Raw genomic sequence first — 20,372 nt, 5'->3', positions numbered from 1 at the left:
TCCCTCTAATTTCCTTCCATTCAGCCACTAGTTCTGCTTAATCAGGAAAGTTGCTGAACAAAACCTGAATGTAGCATTGCTGAGTCTAGAAAATATCTTTACTTTGAATTTTAGCAGTAAAAACAAAACAGAAAAAAAGTAAAATAATAACAACAATGAAACTTTATTCCTTCTATTCTCTCACTGCCCCAAACATTCTTCAAGGAAAGAATGATTAATACAGAATTTTAGTTGATATTTTATCCTATTTTGCTGACAAACCTGGTAAGTTGGTGATTTGTAAAGGTCAACCTAAAATGTGGTGATCAGAACCAACATATTGTGCAGAATCAATATTGGTTTTTTCCACAACTAGTTAGTTCAAAAGGAAAATAAAATAAAAGTAGTTGGTATTTATTGAGCACTTTCTATGTGGCAGACACTCTTATAGAGACTCTATATGTATCTGTTCATTTAATCACCATCACAACCCTATGAAGTAAGTATACTACCCCCATTTTATGAATGGGGAACTAAAGATACAGAGGAGAAACCTGCCCAGAACCACATAACTGGTGAGTGCTGTTGTTATTGTTCAGCCACCAAATCATGTCTAACTCTTTGTGACCCCATGGACTGCAGCACATCAGGCCTCCTGTCCCTCACCATCTCCTGGAGTTTGCCCAAGTTCATGTCCATTGAATTGGTTATGCCATCCAGCCATCTCATCCTCTGTTGCCCTCTTCTGCTACTGGTGAGTAGCAGTGCCAGAATTCAGACCTGGCAGCCTCACCCTAGCAGCTTATTCCTAACCATTATAGTGTACTGCATGTACATCTCTTCATGACAAATAGATGGGGAAACAATGGAAACAGTGACAGACTTTATTTTGGGGGGCTCCAAAATCACTGCAGATGGTGACTGCAACCATGAAATTAAAAGACGCTTGCTTCTTGGAAGAAAAGCTAAGACCAACCTAGACAGCATATTAAAAAGCAGAGACATTATTTTGCTGACAAAGGTCCATCTAATCAAAGCTATGGTTTTTCCAGTAGTCATGTATGGATGTGAGAGTTGGACCATAAAGAAAGCTGAGCACCGAAGAATGGATGCTTTTGAACTGTGGTGTTGGAGAAGACTCTCAAGAGTCCCTTGGACTGCAAGAAGATCAAACCTCTCCATCCTAAAGGAAATCAAACCTGAATATTCATTGGAAGGACTAATGCTGAACCTGAAGTGAAGAACTGCCTCATTTGAAAAGACCCTGATGCTGCAAAAGATTGAAGGCAGGAAGAGAAGGGGACGACACAGGATGAGATGGTTGGATGGCATCACTGACTCAATGGAAATGAGTTTGTGCAAGCTCCGGGAGTTGGTGATGGACAGGGAAGCCTGGTGTGATGCAGTCTATGGAGTCGCAAAGAGACGGACACAACTGAGTGACTGAACCGAACTGTACTGCTAGGAGTGACCTCATGAAGAGACTATGATATTCAGTGAAGGGGGGCCATCTGAAAGCTTACCCCATTGGGGGTTGTGTCCCTGGCAAATATGGGCCAGGTCTTCCAGTTCATGTCATGCCGGTACTGCTGGTGCACGTGTTCTCCCAGCCCATACACGTTGGCACTAGGCAGTTGGATGGAGAGCTGCAGGAACTGGTGAGCAAATAGCAGGGGCCCGACGCTGGAGTCAAACCTGGACACAGGTAGAAAACATGGGACAGGTGGGCAAGTGGTGTGGAGAGAATGCAGCTGCTTAGGAAATTGTTCTTATGGCTCAAAGACTCAGTGTGCTGTGCTGGGCTGTGCTCAGTCACTCTGCTGCATCCAACTTTCTGTGACCCCATGGACTGTAATCCACCAGGCTCCTCTGCCCATGGGATTGTCCAGGCAAGAATACTGGAGTGGGGTGCCATTTCCTTCCCTAGGAGATCTTCCCAACCCAGGGATGGGACCCAGGGATCTCCTGCATTGGAGACTTGATTGGATCTCCTGCATTGGATTATTTACCACTAATGCCACCTGGGAAGCCTTCAAAGACTCAATGCTCCCTGTTTAATTGGCTCCATTTGCCCTCCTGTGATATTTTCCAATGGATAACAAGAAAGAGATCAGGTACCATTTGGCACATTTCTTAGAGTTGTCCCCCTAATACTCTATTATGTGATCAGATTACTCTTACATTATAGTAGATGCTCCACAGAGAGCTACTGGTGCATAGGTGTTAGAAAGATGGAAGGAAAAAAAGGGACAATAAAGAGGAAAAATGACTTAATGGAAGGAAGAAAAGAAAAAGGACACACAGCCCAGTGCCTGGCCTTTAATAAACGCTTAGTAATAACAGAGGAGGAAGAGGAGAAGGGAGGGGGAGAAAGAGAAATAGTGGAGCAGGAAGAAAGAAAGAGGCAGAAAGGCAGTGAAAAATATGCATTTGAAGGTGGAGAGTCTGGTCACCATCAGTGAGCTTACAGCCTTCTAGAATAGTATAGAAAGGCATTCTTTTTCAGGTTTGCAAACCTCCCTCCTCCATAACCTTCAGACTCAGCTCTCTAGGTAAGTTTCCAAAACTTACAGAACACGATTGTTGCTCGTTCTGATCACTTTGATGCCAAACGGCTGTTTGGAGACCTCAACTTTATACGTCAAGGAAGAGGCAGCATTTCCTGTGAAGGGTTGCACGTGTTCATGGGGCACTTCGTATCTGTTCTGGTTTTGGTCAGTTAACTGTCCAGAGAGGTTAGCAAAAAAAGGTCAAAATGAAAACATCTCTACTTTCTCTAAAACAGAAGCATGCCTACCAACACCATGCTTCCCAACACCTATGCTCCTGGCACTGGAATCTGGGCAGCAGATGACATTCTAATCTGAAATTATATCACCCAATTCAGATGTTTAACGCTTGGACATAAGTTAGTCTTTAGGTAGAAACATACACTATAAGTCTGCAGACATGACTTATCTCTAGAATTTTCAAAACTGTGATCATTCTTTTCTTCCCCTCCCTACCACATTTCACATGGGGTATCGAGGGAAAATGCATGAAAGCCAAAACTCACCAGTGAACCCTATAATACATATCTGGGAACTTATCACACTGAAGGAAGGCAATAGGTACCTTCAACATACAGGTGCTAAGTAAGAAAATGACAGTAGAGAAAAATACTCTACTAGCAAATTTTTCTCTTTTGTAGTAACTGCAGTCCTCAGGAAGGGAACAAGAACCTCTCAAAAATTTTTCTAAATAAGCAGGTATCATGTGATACCACTTACATGTGGAACCTAAAATATGACACAAATGAATGTATTTACAAAAGAAAAAGACACAAAGACATAGAAAACAAACTTATGGTTACCAAACGGGAAAGGGGGTTGAGGAGGGATAAACTAGGAATTTGGGATTAGCAAATGATATCTATAATACATAACATATATTAACATATATATGATACATAACAAAACTATAATATATAGCATAAATATTTAAGAACAAGGTCCTACTGTAGAGCACAGGGAACTATATTCAATATTTTGTAATAAACTATAATAGAAAATAATATGAAAAATATAAATAAACTACAACCTTAAAGTGGAAACGGTTAGATGTCTGGTATTCTGCTGTGAGAAGGACATTGTTGATATCATTTCCAAACAGAGATAGAGAAGACAACCTTTCCAGCCGGGCTGTGAATCCTAACGTGAAAAGGAAGAGAGTTTTCAGAGCCAGCTGCGTAAATTCACAAACAACAGCCACATACAAGTAACCTTTGTGTTAAAGGGGCTGGTGAAAAGCCTTTACTTCCCATCAGAAGAGGAGACACAGATGTGGACCTCATCATACACACATACCACATTGGACCAGATTCTGAAGCTAGGTATTGCTATTACCTTATTCAAAAGCTATGCCTCTCTTCTCCAAAATCTGAACAGAAACATCCCTCCTCTTCCATCAGCCCATCAGTCACTCCTATACCCTTTACACTCTCAGTCCTCGATGCGTTCATATCCATTATTCCCTCTCTGTTGTCTTCATGTTACATCACAGGTGATCGTAGGCACTAATGCCATCTCCTTAGTTAGGTGACACACCAGATGAGAGTCCAGACCTTCTTAGAAAAGTTCATCGGCCCAAAAGGCCCTGGAGGAAGAGCATACCTCTTCCTTTATGCTAAGAGCCTCCCCCAAGTGGTCAACTTCTGTTATCCCCAGAATGTTCATTATTATGGCTGCATTTTATGATGGGAGAAAAGAAGGGGGGATGTTTAGTCCATGAACAGTGACACTAACTAGCTAACTTTAATAAAATGCTGATAAAATTGGAATTGTTTCCATATCATTAAAATTGCACTGTATTAGAGTTGTTGGTAGTCTCAGAGGTGACTGAGTCCAAAACTCTCTCTTTGAAAGTTAGAAACTTGGGGAACAAAGAGATCATGATGTATGGACAAGGTTACATAAGGAAATGGCAACCCACTCCAGTATTCTTGCCTGAAAAATGCCATGGACAGAGGAGTCTGGTGGGCTACAATCCAAGGGGCCACAAAGAGTTGGACCCAACTGAGTGCACTCACACACACATAAGGACAAAGACAGGAACAGGACATGTCTCCCAACTCTTAAGACAGAGAGTGATCTTTTCCCTTGATGCCAAAATAGATTCCAGTCCATGCTTGAGGGCAGTGCCCATCCTATCACAGGCCCTGTGGCTGCACAGAGCAACACCCTGCCTACTGCTCCAGCTCTCTTCTGCAGTGTACAGAGCCACCCTCCAGAGGACCTGGAGTTCCTTCTTCAGGGCACAATTCGGCTTACCTGCATTTGTGTTCACGAGGTCGCCCCCTACTTGATAGCCATGACTCTTAGAATAGTAGCACCAGGGCATACTTATGGTCCCCTGAGGACTCCAGCAACAGCCACGCTGGTCACAGGTAGCCTGAAATAAGAGATCAGTCAGAGTAACTCTATTCATTGATAGATATGATTGGAGCTTGTGGTCTCGTGAACCTTGTTTTACAAATAAGTAACCTGATAGTCAGAGGAATTGTGCCACAGCCCAGTCAAAGCAGTGTTTGCCCTCAAAACTCATTTTTCTGGCTAACATCTTTCTTTCTTATTGTTATCCTATAACACTATATGATTGCAGTGCATTCTATACCTCTCATCAGAATAAAACTGATAAATTTATTTAATGATTCTAAACTACAATATAGTTATATCACCAGTAAGCCAAAATAACAAATACAGCTTCATTAATTTTGGTTTTGGCTTTTTAAAAAAAGACTTTGCAATTAACTTTATTCAGAAGCTTTGAAATCAAAGTAAATTTGCTTTGACTTTTAAATGTGTATATTATATATCTGTGTATTTAGTATATGTGACATATATGCATATATATTATGTATATTTGTAAATATATATATACATTTTTATATATAGTCTCTCAGTTCATCCCAAGGCAGAAAGCAACTGTTCCATGAAACCCAGATAGATTCTAATTCTTATTTTTTAGTTACGTGCCTGTAACTATAATTAATGACTCAATCACATGAATACTACAGGCTACCCAGGTGGCACTAATGGTAAAGAGCCCTCCTGCCGACAGAAGAAACATGAGAGATGTGACTTTGATCCCTGGGTGGGGAAGATCCCCTGGAGAAGGAAATGGCAACCCACTCCAGTATTCTTGCCTGGAAAATCCCATGAACAGAGGAGCCTGGCAGGCTACAGTCCATAGGGTCACAAAGAGTAGGACATGACTGAAGCGACTCAGCCTGCATGCACATGGATAACTAAAATGAAGACAATCTCTTTCTCATATCAACTAATCTGGAAGAAGCAGTCAAATTAAATACAACAAAATGCAAAGAAAGTGCTCCTCTTGAAGAGTAATAATAAAATATTATAGCAAAAATAATAGGTTGTAGCTTCCAAGATCAGATTACAGAATGTCTCCTGTCTTACTCCCTGTCTTTCCCTTGTTCTGTTGGCGCCCTCACTCTGGGAGAAGTGAGGTGCTGGACTGCAGAGTGACCCACATGGTGAGGAGCCAAGGGAGGTCTCTGGCCCACACCCAGCAAGGAGCTCAGGCCCTCAGCCAAACCATCCTTGAGCAGCTGAATTCTGCTAATAATTACAGTAATCACAACACTCTCCCTTGAAAAGGATCGTCCCAGCAGACACCTCGACCACAGTCTGTCAGAAGCCTGTTGGCCAAGAGCGCCCAGATACACAGAGGCCAGATTTCTGACCATAGAAACTGTGAGGAAATAATGTTTGCTGTGCCAAGCCATTATTTTGGAGATAATTTCTTCCACAGCAACAGATAACGAACACACCCTGCTACATTTTACAGATGAAGAACCTCAGGCCACAGAATTCAAAGTTCACAGGGGTGAAATGATTTGCCAAAGCTCACTTAGTTAGCTATTGAGAAGGCAAGGATCAAAATTTAGTTTTTTTGTTCTCTGTTTCTTTGTTTCTGTAGTCTGGGTTAAGTATCTGCTGAACATACTTTCAGGGGGATATGGGAATGCTTTATGAATGTAAGACACATAAAAACTGCTTAGATATATAAACAATTAGATTTGCTGCTAAGTCGCTTCAGTCGTGTCCAACTCTGTGCGACCCCATGGACTGCAGCCCACCAGGCTCTGCTGTCCCTGGGATTCTCCAGGCAAGAACCCTGGAGTGGGTTGCCATTTCCTTCTCCAATGCATGAAAGTGAAAAGTGAAAGTAAAGTCGTTCAATCGTGTCCGACTCTTAGTGACCTCATGGACTGCAGCCTACCAGGCTCCCCCGTCCATGGGATTTTCCAGGCAAGAGTACTGGAGTGGGGTGCCATTGCCTTCTCCGACAATTAGATTTAATCAAATGCTAATTTTTTTTGTTAATAACTGATATTAAAGATCAAAAAATGGTGTCCATCTATGGCTTCTATTGCTATGGAGTCAGGCTTCATTGTGAACTCAACTAGTCCCCAGGTTTTGTTTTTTCTTTTCAAAACCCATTCAGATGAAACTTCAGTATAACAGGAAAAGAGAAAGGTGTTGAAAGAGTGTTAAGTAGAATGGTTTCAGGATTCTCCCCGGAGCTTAATAATCTCTTCATTGAACTGGAAAGGGCAAAGATCAAAGAGTGGCCCAGGCAGCAGGAGAAGTGCTGGCTGCCTGGAAACCCCAGGCCCTGCAGCTGAGCTAAGCAATAATGAGAAGCAGTGTGGGAAGAAGCAGAGCCCAGGCACACAGACAAGAGAGTAAAGAGTATGCGAAATATCGGAAGTGAGTTGCAGAGAAAAGCTATGAAAAACACAACATGAACAGGCTCGAAGGCACACAAAAAGAATCAGACCTAAACCCAAGACACAAAACACCCCTTGAAGTCGAACCTGAGATTTAAAATTTAAGAGAAGCTGCCTAAATAATATAGGGTGTAGCATTTTCAATACAGTGCTAAGGGGAAAAAATTCTTAATGCAAAAAATAAGGAAAGAAAACATGTATATGGGAGTGAAGGTGAGTGGGGAGCAGTACATGAGAAAAAGAACAAGTGGAAAACACGAAATGAGACTGTAGTTTTTCAGGTCAATCACTATATGGCTTAAATAATTAATTTAGAAAACAAAGATGATCTGATTACATTTACAGAAATACATTCAGCTGAAGTTGCTTATAGACAGCACACCCAAAATTTAAGCTTAAAAAAGCACAGAAAATGGGGGAAACAGCTATGTGAGAAGAATACTAACCAAAGACTGCTGCTAAGTCACTTCAGTCGTGTCCGACTCTGTGCGATCCCATAGACGGCAGCCCACCAGGCTCCCCTGTCCCTGGGATTCTCCAGGCAAGAACACTGGAGTAAGTTGCCATTTCCTTCTCCAATGTGTGAAAGTGAAAAGTGAAAGTGAAGTTGCTCAGTTGTGTCTGACTCTTTGAGACCCCATGGACGGCAGCCTACCAGGCTCTTCCGTCCATGGGATTTTCCAGGCAAGAGTACTGGAGTGGGGTGCCATTGCCTTCTCCGAACCAAAGACTAGAACAACTATAGACAAGTAGACTTTAAGTAAATATCCATTATTAGGGAGACACAGAGTCACTATATGAAGATGAAAGCTCACCAGGAAGATATGACATCTCAAATCTGATATGCACCTGATAATAAAGACTCAGGAAAAAAAATTTAAAGAATCAAAATGTAAACTCGAAAAAGATATTAATTATATCATGGACTAGTTTTAAAGAACTCCCTCAGTAATTGGTAGATAAAGTAGACAAAAAAGTAAAGCTACTTTGTTTTTTGCTTAATAGATACATGCAGGCTCCTACACTAAGACAGAGGGAAACACTGGGTTGAACTCAGAGATGGTGAGAAACCAGACGCTGAAGACGCTGTTTGTGGAACTCTGCTCCACCTGAGCCTTTCTCCTCCACCCTTCAATCCTTCTTAACATTTAGAGAGAGAAAAAGAAACAAAAAAGCAAGTATTTAGCATCATAGTCAAACTTAAAAGAAAAAGGAAACCTAGAATCCAGTCTTATCCATGAATGTAAAAACCTAAAGTAGCACACAGCTTTAACAAAATAAATCAGCCACATATTAAATAAAGAGCAGGTGGTGTTTCTCCCAGAAACACAAGAATTGTTTAATACTAGGTAACCCACTGGCACCCCACTCCAGTACTCTTGCCTGGAAAATCCCATGGACGGAGGAGCCTGGTGGGCTGCCATCCATGGGGTCGCGAAGAGTCAGACACGACTGAGAGACTTCACTTTCACTTTTCACTTTCATGCATTGGAGAAGGAAATGGCAACCCACTCCAGGGTTCTTGCCTGGAGAATCCCAGGGATGGCAGAGCCTGGTGGACTGCTGTCTATGGGGTCACACAGAATCGGACATGACTGAAGCGACTTAGCAGCAGCAGCAGCAGCAGGAAACCCACTGTATAATTTGTCATAACTTATTAAAGGAAGTGCACAATACAACCCTTTAAATTGATCAGCTATTCAAGATAAAATTCTTGGCGAACTGAGAATAAAAGTAAGTTTCTTAGTTGGATAATGGGTATCTACCTAAAACCTATAATAAGCATCTCACTAAATGTGAAATGTTAGAAACAGTCCCTTTAAAATCAGAAAAAAAAGGTAGATGACCCATATCTATGACTTATTATAATTAAATATGTATAGGAGGTCCTAACACTACAAGACTAATAAGACAAGAAAATAAAATTTGCTGTATGACTTAGGGAATTCAAAGTGGGGCTTTGTGACAACAGACAGGGGTGGGATGAGGTGGGAACTGGGAGGGAGGTTCAAACGGGAGAGGACATATCTATATCTATGGTTGATTCATGTTGATGTATGGCAGAACCCAGCACAATATTGTCAAGCAATTATCCTTCACTTAAAAATAAATGTTTTACACATGTACACCTGTGGCGGATTCATGTTGATGTATGGCAAAACAATACAATATTGTAAAGTAATTAGCCTCTAATTAAAATAAATTTAAATTAAAATATATATATGTTTTAAAAAGAAATATAAATTAATTAATTTTTTAAAAACTATAAAACAAAAAGGATGAAGCTAAGATGTCATTATTTTCTGACATAATATTGTGTAATTAAAATCCAAGAAAATTTATAGAAATAAATTTATACTAAATAAGTTAATTATTATATTAGACCTTCTGTTTTCTTTTAAAGTTATAATTTTTTTTCCTTTTTTGCTTTTAGTGTTCCTGGAATTGTTCCTTGAGATTGAGCTTGATTACACTAAAATATAAAACATCTGTTCATTAAAACAGCATAAAATAGGTTAACACCACCTCATTACAGCAGAAGACATTTGCAACATATATAATAAAAACAAGGAAGAGAATCTAGAATAAGGTGAGCAAGAAATGTGTACAAATCAGAATGAGTTGAAAATAATTTACTGATAAGACTACATATGCCTTGGAATGTGTTGATCATTAGGTCATTAGGAAGCAGCAGATCTAAGTTTAAATTGAAAAATCAGGACCTCAGCAACTGTAGCATTTATAAAAGATGGAAAGCAAGGTTGCAAGGACAAATACAAACAGGTGAGAAGGAAGCATCCCAGGTGCAATGAGAGTCAGCATGAGTGTGTCAGAATTAGCCATCTCCTGCTGCTGGAGGGAAAGGGTCCACAGTGGGCCTTGCTCATTCAGCCCTGCCAACCATCCTGTATCAGGTACTGGTTCCTCTAACCCTCCATCCCTCCATCCTGTTCTTACTATACTGTCCAGTGGCTCTCCACATGCTTTATGTTTACCAATACCTGCTCTGATCAAAATTAGAATGTATAAAATGGCTGCATGTCTTTGACACATGCACCATCAGGAGATGAGGTCTACCATTGATTGAATCTGGGCTGGCCTCTGATTCAAGCAACAGAGTGTGAGAAAAATGATGCTGCATAGGCACCAGGTCTCATCTTGCCTTTAGAGGCTTGGCAGCTTTATCTCCATCTCCTGCAGCCCCAAGCTGCTGTGTAAGAAGTTGAACTACCCTGCTAGAGAGATTACTGACAGGGAGAGAAAGACTCTGAGACCACATGGAAAGGTGGTGGGGCGCAGGTGAGGTGAACCTCAGAACCATCTTCACCAAGGTGCCAGACATGAGTGAAGCCATCCTGGACCCTCCAGAGCCCATCGGCCTGCAAGTGTTCTGGTGTAGCCATCCCAGTCCACACCACACAGAAGAACCATCCAGTCAAACCCTTCCCAAATCTCTGACCCATAAAAATGGGAGATATTCCAAAACGATTGCTGTTCTACATTTGGAGTAGTTCATTTGGCAGCAGTGAATAAATACAGAGACCATGCTAAGAAAGAAAATAGGGTACCTAAACAATTTAAGTCTGGTTTTTTTGGTCCAACATGGAGGGAATGTGGAGCAGCTATGAAGCAGCAGGGCTCCTAGCTGCCTAGCTCTTCTCAGAACAGTTTTATCACTGACCTACAGGGAATCCAAAAACACTGGATGCATTCATTCAAATGAACTACATCCCAAATCCAGATATAAATACATTTTTAACTATTCAGTTTCTGTATCTCTCCTGCCCTCTGTTGTTATGAATAATAAAGACTTTTCTAAAATGCCAGGAAAACTTGATGTTGTGAATAAATGTAGAACCAGAAAGTTTTTATACAAAGGCAATAAGAGTGAGGAAAGGTATTCCATTCTCAAATACTGGCAGCAATTTTACAAGTTGAAAAATACTTAACAAAAGACTTCCAGATCATCTTCTACTTAGACATTACCTGGACACTTTTATGTTCAGCAAATTTTACAAGTGAGTGAAATTAATCTCAATTCATTAAAGTGCCTTCAGTTCAGTTCATTTCAGTCGCTCAGTCATGTCCGACTCTCTGCAACCCCATGAATCACAGCACGCCAGGGCTCCCTGGTCCATCACCAACTCCCAGAGTTCACTCAGACTCACGTCCATCGAGTCAGTGATGCCATCCAGCCATCTCATCCTCTGGCGTCCCCTTCTCCTCCTGCCCCCAATCCCTCCCAGCATCGGAGTCTTTTCCAATGACTCAACTCTTCGCGTGAGGTGGCCAAAGTACTGGAGTTTCAGCTTTAGCATCATTCCTTCCAAAGAAATCCCAGGGCTGATCTCCTTCAGAATGGACTGGTTGGATCTCCTTGCAGTCCAAGGGACTCTCAAGAGTCTTCTCCAACACCACAGTTCAAAGCCATCAATTCTTCAGCGCTCAGCTTTCTTCACAGTCCAACTCTCGCATCCGTACATGACCACTGGAAAAACCATAGCCTTGACTAGATGGACCTTTGTTGGCAAAGTATTGTCTCTGCTTTTCAATATGCTATCTAGGTTGGTCATAACTTTCCTTCCAAGGAGTAAGCGTCTTTTAATTTCATGGCTGCAGGCACCATCTGCAGTGATTTTGGAGCCCAAAAAAATAAAGTCTGACACTGTTTCCATTGTTTCCCCATCTATTTCCCATGAAGTGATGGGACCAGATGCCATGATCTTAGTTTTCTGAATGTTGAGCTTTAAGCCAACTTTTTCACTCTCCACTTTCACTTTCGTCAAGAGGCTTTTGAGTTCCTCTTCACTTTCTGCCATAAGGGTGGTGTCATCTGCATATCTGAGGTTATTGTGCCTTAATTATAGATAATATCATAATATGCACTTTAAGTTTGGTTTAGAAAGTTAACCTGACCACTTCTTTCTATCCCATAGTGAAGTCTGACAGCAAAGAACATGCCATGTCTACAATTCTTATGATCTAGAATCTCGAGTCCCCTAAATTATACTACAATGAAGTTCACAGAACATCTGTCAGGGCCTCAGAGGCACTATTTTAAAATCTTGTTAACTACAGCATTTAGTAGCATTCCTGGCACTTGTTCAGTAGTCATTTGTTAATGAATAAATTTCAGTGTCCACATTGTCTCATGTCACTGATAAGGTCTTGACTGTCTGCAAGGGAAATGTGACTTAGTGACCAAGTGGCAGAGTTTTTCAGAAGTACAGCCAAGGCCAGAAGTTAATACCCTGGCTCCCCTAACATGCTGCTGCCCAATGGCTACACTATCGGTTCAAGACAACTTAAGTCTATATTCAGGCTTTGCAGCTCACTGCCCTTCCCAGTACAATGGCCCTTAATTAGTGCTGTGTGGACCCAGAGTAATTCTGAGGTTGGAGACTAATAATGATCTGATATATACTTGCTAATATACTGTAAAACTTGCTCCATTAAACACTTATTGATAAACTGGAATTTGGAAAAAGACATAAGTAATAAGTAGATAACTACCAAGTGTGTTTGTTATCAAATATGACAAAGTTTCTGAATAAGAAATAGGGTGGCAACTCAAATATCATCAAAAGATTACCATTAGTATTATTATTAATCTTATCCACAGGAAACACATAATTGCAAAGTGTTCTCAGCTTAACTAAATGGTTCCTCAGGGATTGCAGGTTTAACCATGTAAATCTCTTTTTATACAATACATTCCAATCCTGAAAACCAAAGAGTTGAAAATTATTACCTACCATCTCTCTCCCAAGCTGCATATCTGGAATTTATGCTAAATATTTCTGCTCCCTGCCATCAGTGGGATCATTCAACTAAATTCTGGGAATAGTGGATTAAAAGGCTTCATCAGCGAAGTGGAAAGTGATACGCTTTTTCGGAATAGAGAGGTTCAGGGTAAGTATAGGGTGTGAGCTAAATTGCTTCAGTCATGTCTGACTCTTTGCTACCCTATGGACTGTAGCCTGCCTGGCTCCTCTGTCCATGGGATGTTCCAGGCAAGAATATTGGAGGGGGTTGCCATGCCCTCCAGCTGTCCTTAAAATCTGCATGGGTGGGATGGTCTAAGTGACACTACAGAGGTACAGAAAAGGGTAATTAGGGTCCTAGACGACAGAAGGAAGTGTTTGAATATTACCCAATGCATCGTAATGTATGCTGTAGGTAGTCTAGTTAGGTAGAAATGGAATGAAAGTAGGGTGTTCAGGAGAGCGCTTCAACCCTGCATGTAATTAAACAGGCAGGAGGGGCAGAAATGGAATTCAGAAGAGACGCTCGCAGGCTACTGAGGAATCCAGGCATGAAGTAAATGTGACTTCATGCCTGGATTACTCAGTCTTACTCAGTACTTGAGTATGACAGCAGTGAGAATGGAAATGATGTGCTTTTTCTAGAAAATATCGTTAAGAAAAATGTTTTAAAATACATGAAATACTGACCAAAAGCACTGAGAGGAAGAGTCAAGCAAAAGTTATGCTGTTCCAGCCTCATAGACTAGAAGCATAACAGAACTGCCCAGACAAATCTGCAGTTGAGACAGGAAAGCAAATTTGGTGAGAAGGTGGTGCGTTCCAGCGCGGTGATTGTGAGACATCCAGGTGAGGACGCCCTGTAACCAGCTGCTAGTCCAGAACTAGAGATCAGGACTAGAGGTTTAGCTACTAATAACTGAGCCATTTTTCCTTCTGAGACCCATGAAAGGGGCTCTTTGAGCCCGTTCTCTCTAAAAAGGCTCCCAAGAGCAACTGGGGGTGGTTGACAGATGACTTTATTCTGTCCCGGACATAGGATTCCCTCCCTTTACTGGGATAAGAAACTATGGAATTTACAACAAAGAATCATCTGAAGGGAGATTTATACTGTTAATTCTTCAACCCCAGAGGAGAGAAGGTGAGAGGAGTAAGAAAACATTACAGCAATGGTCTCAGCAGTAAGACATGGTGCCCAGCCTGGCGCCATGTTCATAATTTCTTCCCACTTCCCTCCCCCATAAAGCCTTAATACTTTCCTTCAATAAATACACTTACCTATATGTATATAGATACTTTAATATTAAGTATCTGTATAGCTATTTATCTATATCTATACACACACATATACATCATTACCCATAGAATCAGAGCCTCTCAACAACAGCCTGGATCAGCATATAGCACCCAGGATACTTAAAACACACAACAAATTACCTAAGAAATACCGTCTATGAAAAACCCAACACCTGAAAGTGCTTTCTAGAGTCTTTCCCTCTGGCTGCGCTGAAAAGGAGCAGGCCAGTGACTGAATGCCAGGGTCATAGATTAATTCCTTGGGTATAACACATAGTAGAAAGGCAAAGGCTGTTTACTGAACTACGATCTTGATACCACAGCATTTATTAAAAGGCCTTATAATAAAACAAAAGACCGATTCCTGAGGCAGCAGTGACAGGTGATGTTCATGTGGCCAGCAACAAAACGGGGTGTTGCAGGAGGGTGAACAGACTGAAGATGCGTTAGTCTTCTAGGCAGGCTTCTGAGCAAGTAGTTTCCTAGCACGCTATCACAGGGGCAGGTAAACAGGTGTGGATCAGCTTTCTGGAAACATCCTGCTTCGGCACAACCTGCCTAGACCACAACTTCCCATTTCTGTCGACAAAGCGGCACAGCGATGGTCCTCTACAGCAAGCTCCAATCTGCCTTATAGTCCCGAACACTACAAGCTCTCTGGCGCCCATCCTGTAACTGCCCACACGGGACCACTCGCTATGTCCCGTGTGTGCCCCACACGTCCTCTTCTGTCACTTCTGTCACTGTCTCCTCTTTTCTGAACTCACTTTCCATTTCTCTCATCTCTGTCAAAAATCCTATTTACTGCTGATTCCAGACTGCCACCTTCTCCTTGGTGATAATCTCTTCTGTTTTGTGATCCACACAGTATTTTATTTACAACTTATAAATTTTTGTTTTATAGTCTTGTTATTTATTTACTTAAGTTATCTCCTCTACCTATTGAGTCTATCATCTAAAACACTAAACTTTTTGACATTTGGCCCCAGATTGAAGTGCCTTCTTTTTCTTTCTCTCTTCTACCTTCTTTTTCCTTTATTTCTACATCTTTTATTCTCTTTCTTCTTAGTTTCCAATTATATTATTTCGTTCAGCCCTCGGTGGCTTATCCTAGATTCTCTATGTCACATAAAAAAACAAACTCCTGTATCCCAAATCCAAGGTCTTCCAAAATCTGAATCCAGATTTTCTACTCAGATTCATTTCTTCCTACTCCAAGCAGGCATGTCTCTTCACTAATCTAAGAGTGGGTTACATTCATTTTTCTCAGGATAAGATGCCAGATGAAGGGTGCAAGAGCTTGGCGAGATGAACCGGCCTAATTGGGATTCCTTCTGATTTTGGCAGGCAGGAGGAGAAAGGGGCAGCAGAGGAGCAGATGGCTGGATGGTATCACTGACTCAACAGACGTAAGTTTGAGCAAACTCCAGGAGATGGTGAAGGAAAGGACAGGGGAGCCTGGTATGCTGCACTCCATTGGATCGCAAAGAGCTGGACATGACTTAGCAACTCAACAACAAAAACAACCATATTGGAGCTCTCTCTTGCCTTCAACATGGCCTCTGAGCTTCCTGACTGGTTCTATCAAATCACTCTTCTCCTAACTACAGTAATTTGAACAGAGACACACGTACATCCGTGGAAAATGCCATGTGAAGACAAAGGCAGAGAATGGAGTGATGTAGCTTCAAGCCAAGGAACACCAAGCATCGTGGCATCAGCAGAAGCTAGGACAAATGCATGGAACAGATTCTTCCTCAGAGTTCTCAAAAGGAACCAACCCTAGACTTTCCTGGTGGTCCAGTAGTTAAGACTCTGGCTGCCAATGCAGGGGACACAGGTTCAATCCCAGGTCCAGGAAGATCCCACATGCCACACGGCCACTAAGCCTGTGTGCGACAACTAGTGGGGCCCACACCCTAGAGCTCATGCTCTGCAACAAGAGAAGCCACCACGATGAGAAGCCCGCACCCTGCAACTAGAGAGTAGCCCCACCCCCACCACAACTAGAGAAAGCCCGAGCACAGCCACAAAGACCCAGAACAGCCAAAAATAAATAAATAAAGTTATTATTATTATTTTTTGAAAAGGAACTAACCCTAACAACATCTTGATTTTGGACTTCTAGCCTCCAGATATATGAGGAAAAAACATAGAAATACAATGCCTTTTGGTATTAGGACCTTTAGACAAACTAAAATGTTTGTCTTTTACTAATGTAAAATGTTTGTCATCAACTAAAATGATGTTCTTGAGTATCTCTCAAGAACATCACAGATTTTTCCAGCCCACAAACAATAGGACAGCACAGAGATAAATGTGAGGGTGCCACATGCCCAAGACTCAGGCAGCAAGCATCCTCTCCATGCCTGATACAAACCTGCCATTACACGTCAGTGGACTTCACTCAGAAGCCTCCAACGTGAATATGACTGATATGGTGTGTGCAATGCACTTTATAATCCTAATATTCTGCTGGATTTCAGCTGATAATCAAGAAACATTGCCCTACAGTAAATGCCCAGATGTCTGTACTATCTTTAATCTGGTATTTATTACCTCTTCCTTTGAAACTTGGCTCTGGAAAGTGAAAGTTGCTCAGTCGTGTCCAACTCTTTGCAACCCCATGGACTATACAGACCTTGGAATTCTCCAGGCCAGGATACTGGAGTGGGTAGTAGCCTTTCCCTTCTCCAGGGGATCTTCCCAACCCAGGGATCGAACCCAGGTGTCCCGCATTGCAGGTGGATTCTTTACCAGCTGAGCCACAAAGGAAGGCTCTGGAAACTGTCCTTATTTTAAATACTGTTTTGTGCCTGTGGTTGACTTTTTATTGTATCCTAGATAACCTATTGGAAATGTGTAAGGAAAAAAGAGAGACAGGCAAAGGAGAGAAGAAAGAGTCAGAGAGAACTAGTAACCAAGCAGTGTTACCAGATAAAAGACAAATACATTTTTAGTATGAGTAAGTCCCAAGTCTTCTTGGAATATATACTAAAACAAAATTCATTGTTTATCTGAAATTAAATTTAACTGGGCAGCCTATACTTTTATGTGCTGAATCTAGCAACCCAAGGGGATTTTCTAGTTCTTTTCCTAAAGCTGCACTGTCATTTAAGCATGAATACAGGATTACTTTTTCTGAATCAGCAATAATTGCAATGCAAACAACAATTCTAGGGACTACAAACAAACAAACAAAAGAACACTTTATCCAATCACATAAACTCTTAAATGAAAACCAGATCCGTAATGCAAACCTTTGTTGGCGATTGGTCAGGGATGCAGTTTATCCGTTCAGAGTCATTTACCACTGGGCACTCGGCAGAACCAGGGGTGGTACTTGTCCCAGAATCTGGGCTAACTGTCGTCCCAGGATCTAGGATTATCCCAAAAACAAACATAAAATGAGACCATCAGACAGAATTAACATCACAGGCATTTGATACCCCCACAGCTCTCAACACTTCCAATTATATGGATGTCACTGCTGATTGGGCTTCACTCTGAGACTTTGAAGTGTACATAGTCACTTTATTAAGCTTCATTTTGTTCTTGCTGATTGCATTTAACCCTATATATACCGGTACCTGGAGAAGAGCATGACAACCCCCTCCAGTATTCTTGCCTGGGAAATCCTATGGACAGAGAAGGCTGGCGGGCTACAGTCCATAGGGTTGCAAAGAGTCGGACACAACTGAAGCAACTTAGCATGTATGCATACCTGCACCATCTCCTTCTACCAGCAAGGCCTCCCCAAGTGCATACAAGAGCAAGGAGTTGGATTCCACCATTAGATTGGAAGCTCATCAAAGATTTCTTTAGTGCTCTCTACAATAAGTTCATAACAATATCAGGACAAAACAATGAGGCTTTTAATAAGCTTTCTTTTCACTAGCGATGGGATTTCCCTGGTGGTCCAGTGGTTTAAAGACTTCATTTTCCAATGCAGGGAGTACAGGTTTGATCCCTAATTGAGAAGCTAAGATAAGATCCCACCCACATGCCTCAAGGTCAAAAACCAAACATAAAACAGAAGCAATATTGTAACAAATCCAATAAAAATTAAAAATGGCCCACATCAAAAGCAAACAAACAAACAAAAAACTTAAAAAAAAAATGCAAACAAAATACCCCAAAAGTGATAGATTAAAAGAACTTCTTGTTTGTGCCAGTTTATGCATGCAGGTTTTATTTTCATCTTCAGGATCAGAGTATTTTAAGAATTTAACAACCTTTGAGATTATTTAATCTAGCTTCCCACAAAAGTAGAAATGGCATGGCTGAGAATAAGGGAAGGAGGGAATAGTCTTTCCTCTGGCTACATACTGGCCCTCGTTGCCTGCCCCAACTAGGAAGCTGCTCTTAGATGAAGCCCAGATACAAAATCATGGATAACTCAGCACAATCTAGCCCTGCTTTGAAAATAATACAGCTCAATAAACTTTTAATAAACAACTCTATTTGCTGTTATTTTTTTAAAGAACAAACTTGGGCCTAATATATTTTACTTGATTATATACTTATTTGACTATGTTTTATATCAGTTCAGTCACTCAGTCGTGTCCGACTCTTTGCGACCCCCATGGACTGCAGCACACGGGGCTTCCCTGTCCATCACCAGCTAATCAAGTTGGTGATGCCATCCCACCATCTTACCCTATGTTGTCCCCTTCTACTCCTACCTTCAATCTTTCCCAGCTTCAGGGTCTTTTCCAATGAGTCAGTTCTTTGCATCAGGTGGCTAAAGTATTGGAGTTTCATATAAGGGTATTATTAATTATTATTGTGAAAAAATACAATTATTTAATGAAATTTGGCCAATATATTTCAAGTGCCAGTTGTGGAATCCTGTACTAGGCTAAACTGGGGGATAAACGTGTCAGAGTTAGGCCTACAATGTATGCCTGTTCTGCTGTCACATTATTTTGCTGACAATATTGTAACAAATTCAATAAAGACTAAAAATGGCCCACATCAAAAGCAAACAAGCAAACAAAAAACTTTCAAAAAAAAACAAACAAAATACCCCAAAAGTGGTGGATTAAAAGACAAAAGTCCGTCTAGTCAAAGCTATGGTTTTTCCAGTAGTCATGTATGGATGTGAAAGTTGGACTTTAAAGAAAGCTGAGCGCTGAAGAATTGATGCTCTTGAACTGTGGTGTTGGAGAAGACTCTTGAGAGTCCCTTGGACTGCAAGGAGATCCATGCTATAGGAAATCAGTCCTCAGTGTTCACTGAAAGGACTGATGCTGAAGCTGAAGCTCCAATACTTTGGCCACCTGATGCAAAGAACTGACTCATTGGAAAAGACCCTGAAGCTGGGAAAGATTGAAGGCAGGAAGAGAAGGGGACGAGAGAGGATGAGATGGCTGGATGGCATCACTGACTCGATGGACATGGGCTTGAGCAAGCTCTGGGAGTTGGTGATGGACAGGGAAGCCTGGCGTGCTGCAGTCCTTGGGGTCGCAGGGAGTCGGACACGACTGAGCGACTGAGCTGAACTGCACTGTCACAGTTTGAGTCAGGTGGTCCCCAACACAAACATACAGGCTCACACCAGTGAACATGAAGGCATTACTTCCCTGCCATTTATGAAGTTTCTGCTTTGAAAAGAGAAACATGTGGAGGGATAACTCCAGACCTCCTTGTTACCTTGTGATTCCAGGGAATCTCTGGCTGAAAGCACAAAGATGGGAATAGTGATGATAAACACCACAAGCAGAAGAATACTGAGCATAAGCTCCAAAGTAGTGAACTTTTTCAGCTTCTTTCTTGCCATCTACAAAGAAAGAGAAAACAAGTTTAGATTTGAGTTTTCTTTCACATATAGTCAGCGAAGTTTTTTTAATGGAAAAGCTCAAATGTATATACAAGAGGAATGAGTAAAATAACAAAGGCCCAGGTACCCATCAACTATTAATAGATTAAAAAATTATCAGTTGGCTAATTTCACTCTAAAGTAAGTGTTAGTCAGTCATGTCTGACTCTTTGTAACCCCATGGACTGTAGCCCTCCAGTCTCCTCTGTCCATGGGA

General features: G+C 41.4%; 1 protein-coding gene across 1 annotated transcript in view; it reads right to left on the bottom strand.

The window, feature by feature from the left end:
* MGAM (maltase-glucoamylase) overlaps positions 1-20,116 on the bottom strand; it is a 190,282-nt gene extending 170,166 nt beyond the window's left edge. Inside the window, exons 1-6 of the mRNA XM_055589393.1 lie at positions 19,990-20,116; positions 17,595-17,713; positions 4,788-4,908; positions 3,559-3,668; positions 2,551-2,702; positions 1,503-1,674 (exon numbers count right to left, since the gene is read on the bottom strand). Coding sequence (XP_055445368.1) covers positions 1,503-1,674; positions 2,551-2,702; positions 3,559-3,668; positions 4,788-4,908; positions 17,595-17,713; positions 19,990-20,116 — 801 coding nt within the window. The remainder of the gene's footprint in view (positions 1-1,502; positions 1,675-2,550; positions 2,703-3,558; positions 3,669-4,787; positions 4,909-17,594; positions 17,714-19,989) is intronic.
* Between the last annotated feature and the right edge of the window lie 256 nt (positions 20,117-20,372).

This window comes from Bubalus kerabau, chromosome 8, assembly GCF_029407905.1.
Source record: "Bubalus kerabau isolate K-KA32 ecotype Philippines breed swamp buffalo chromosome 8, PCC_UOA_SB_1v2, whole genome shotgun sequence".
Classification (NCBI taxonomy): Eukaryota; Metazoa; Chordata; class Mammalia; order Artiodactyla; family Bovidae; genus Bubalus; species Bubalus kerabau.
This window is presented reverse-complemented; position numbering and strand designations above follow the sequence as displayed.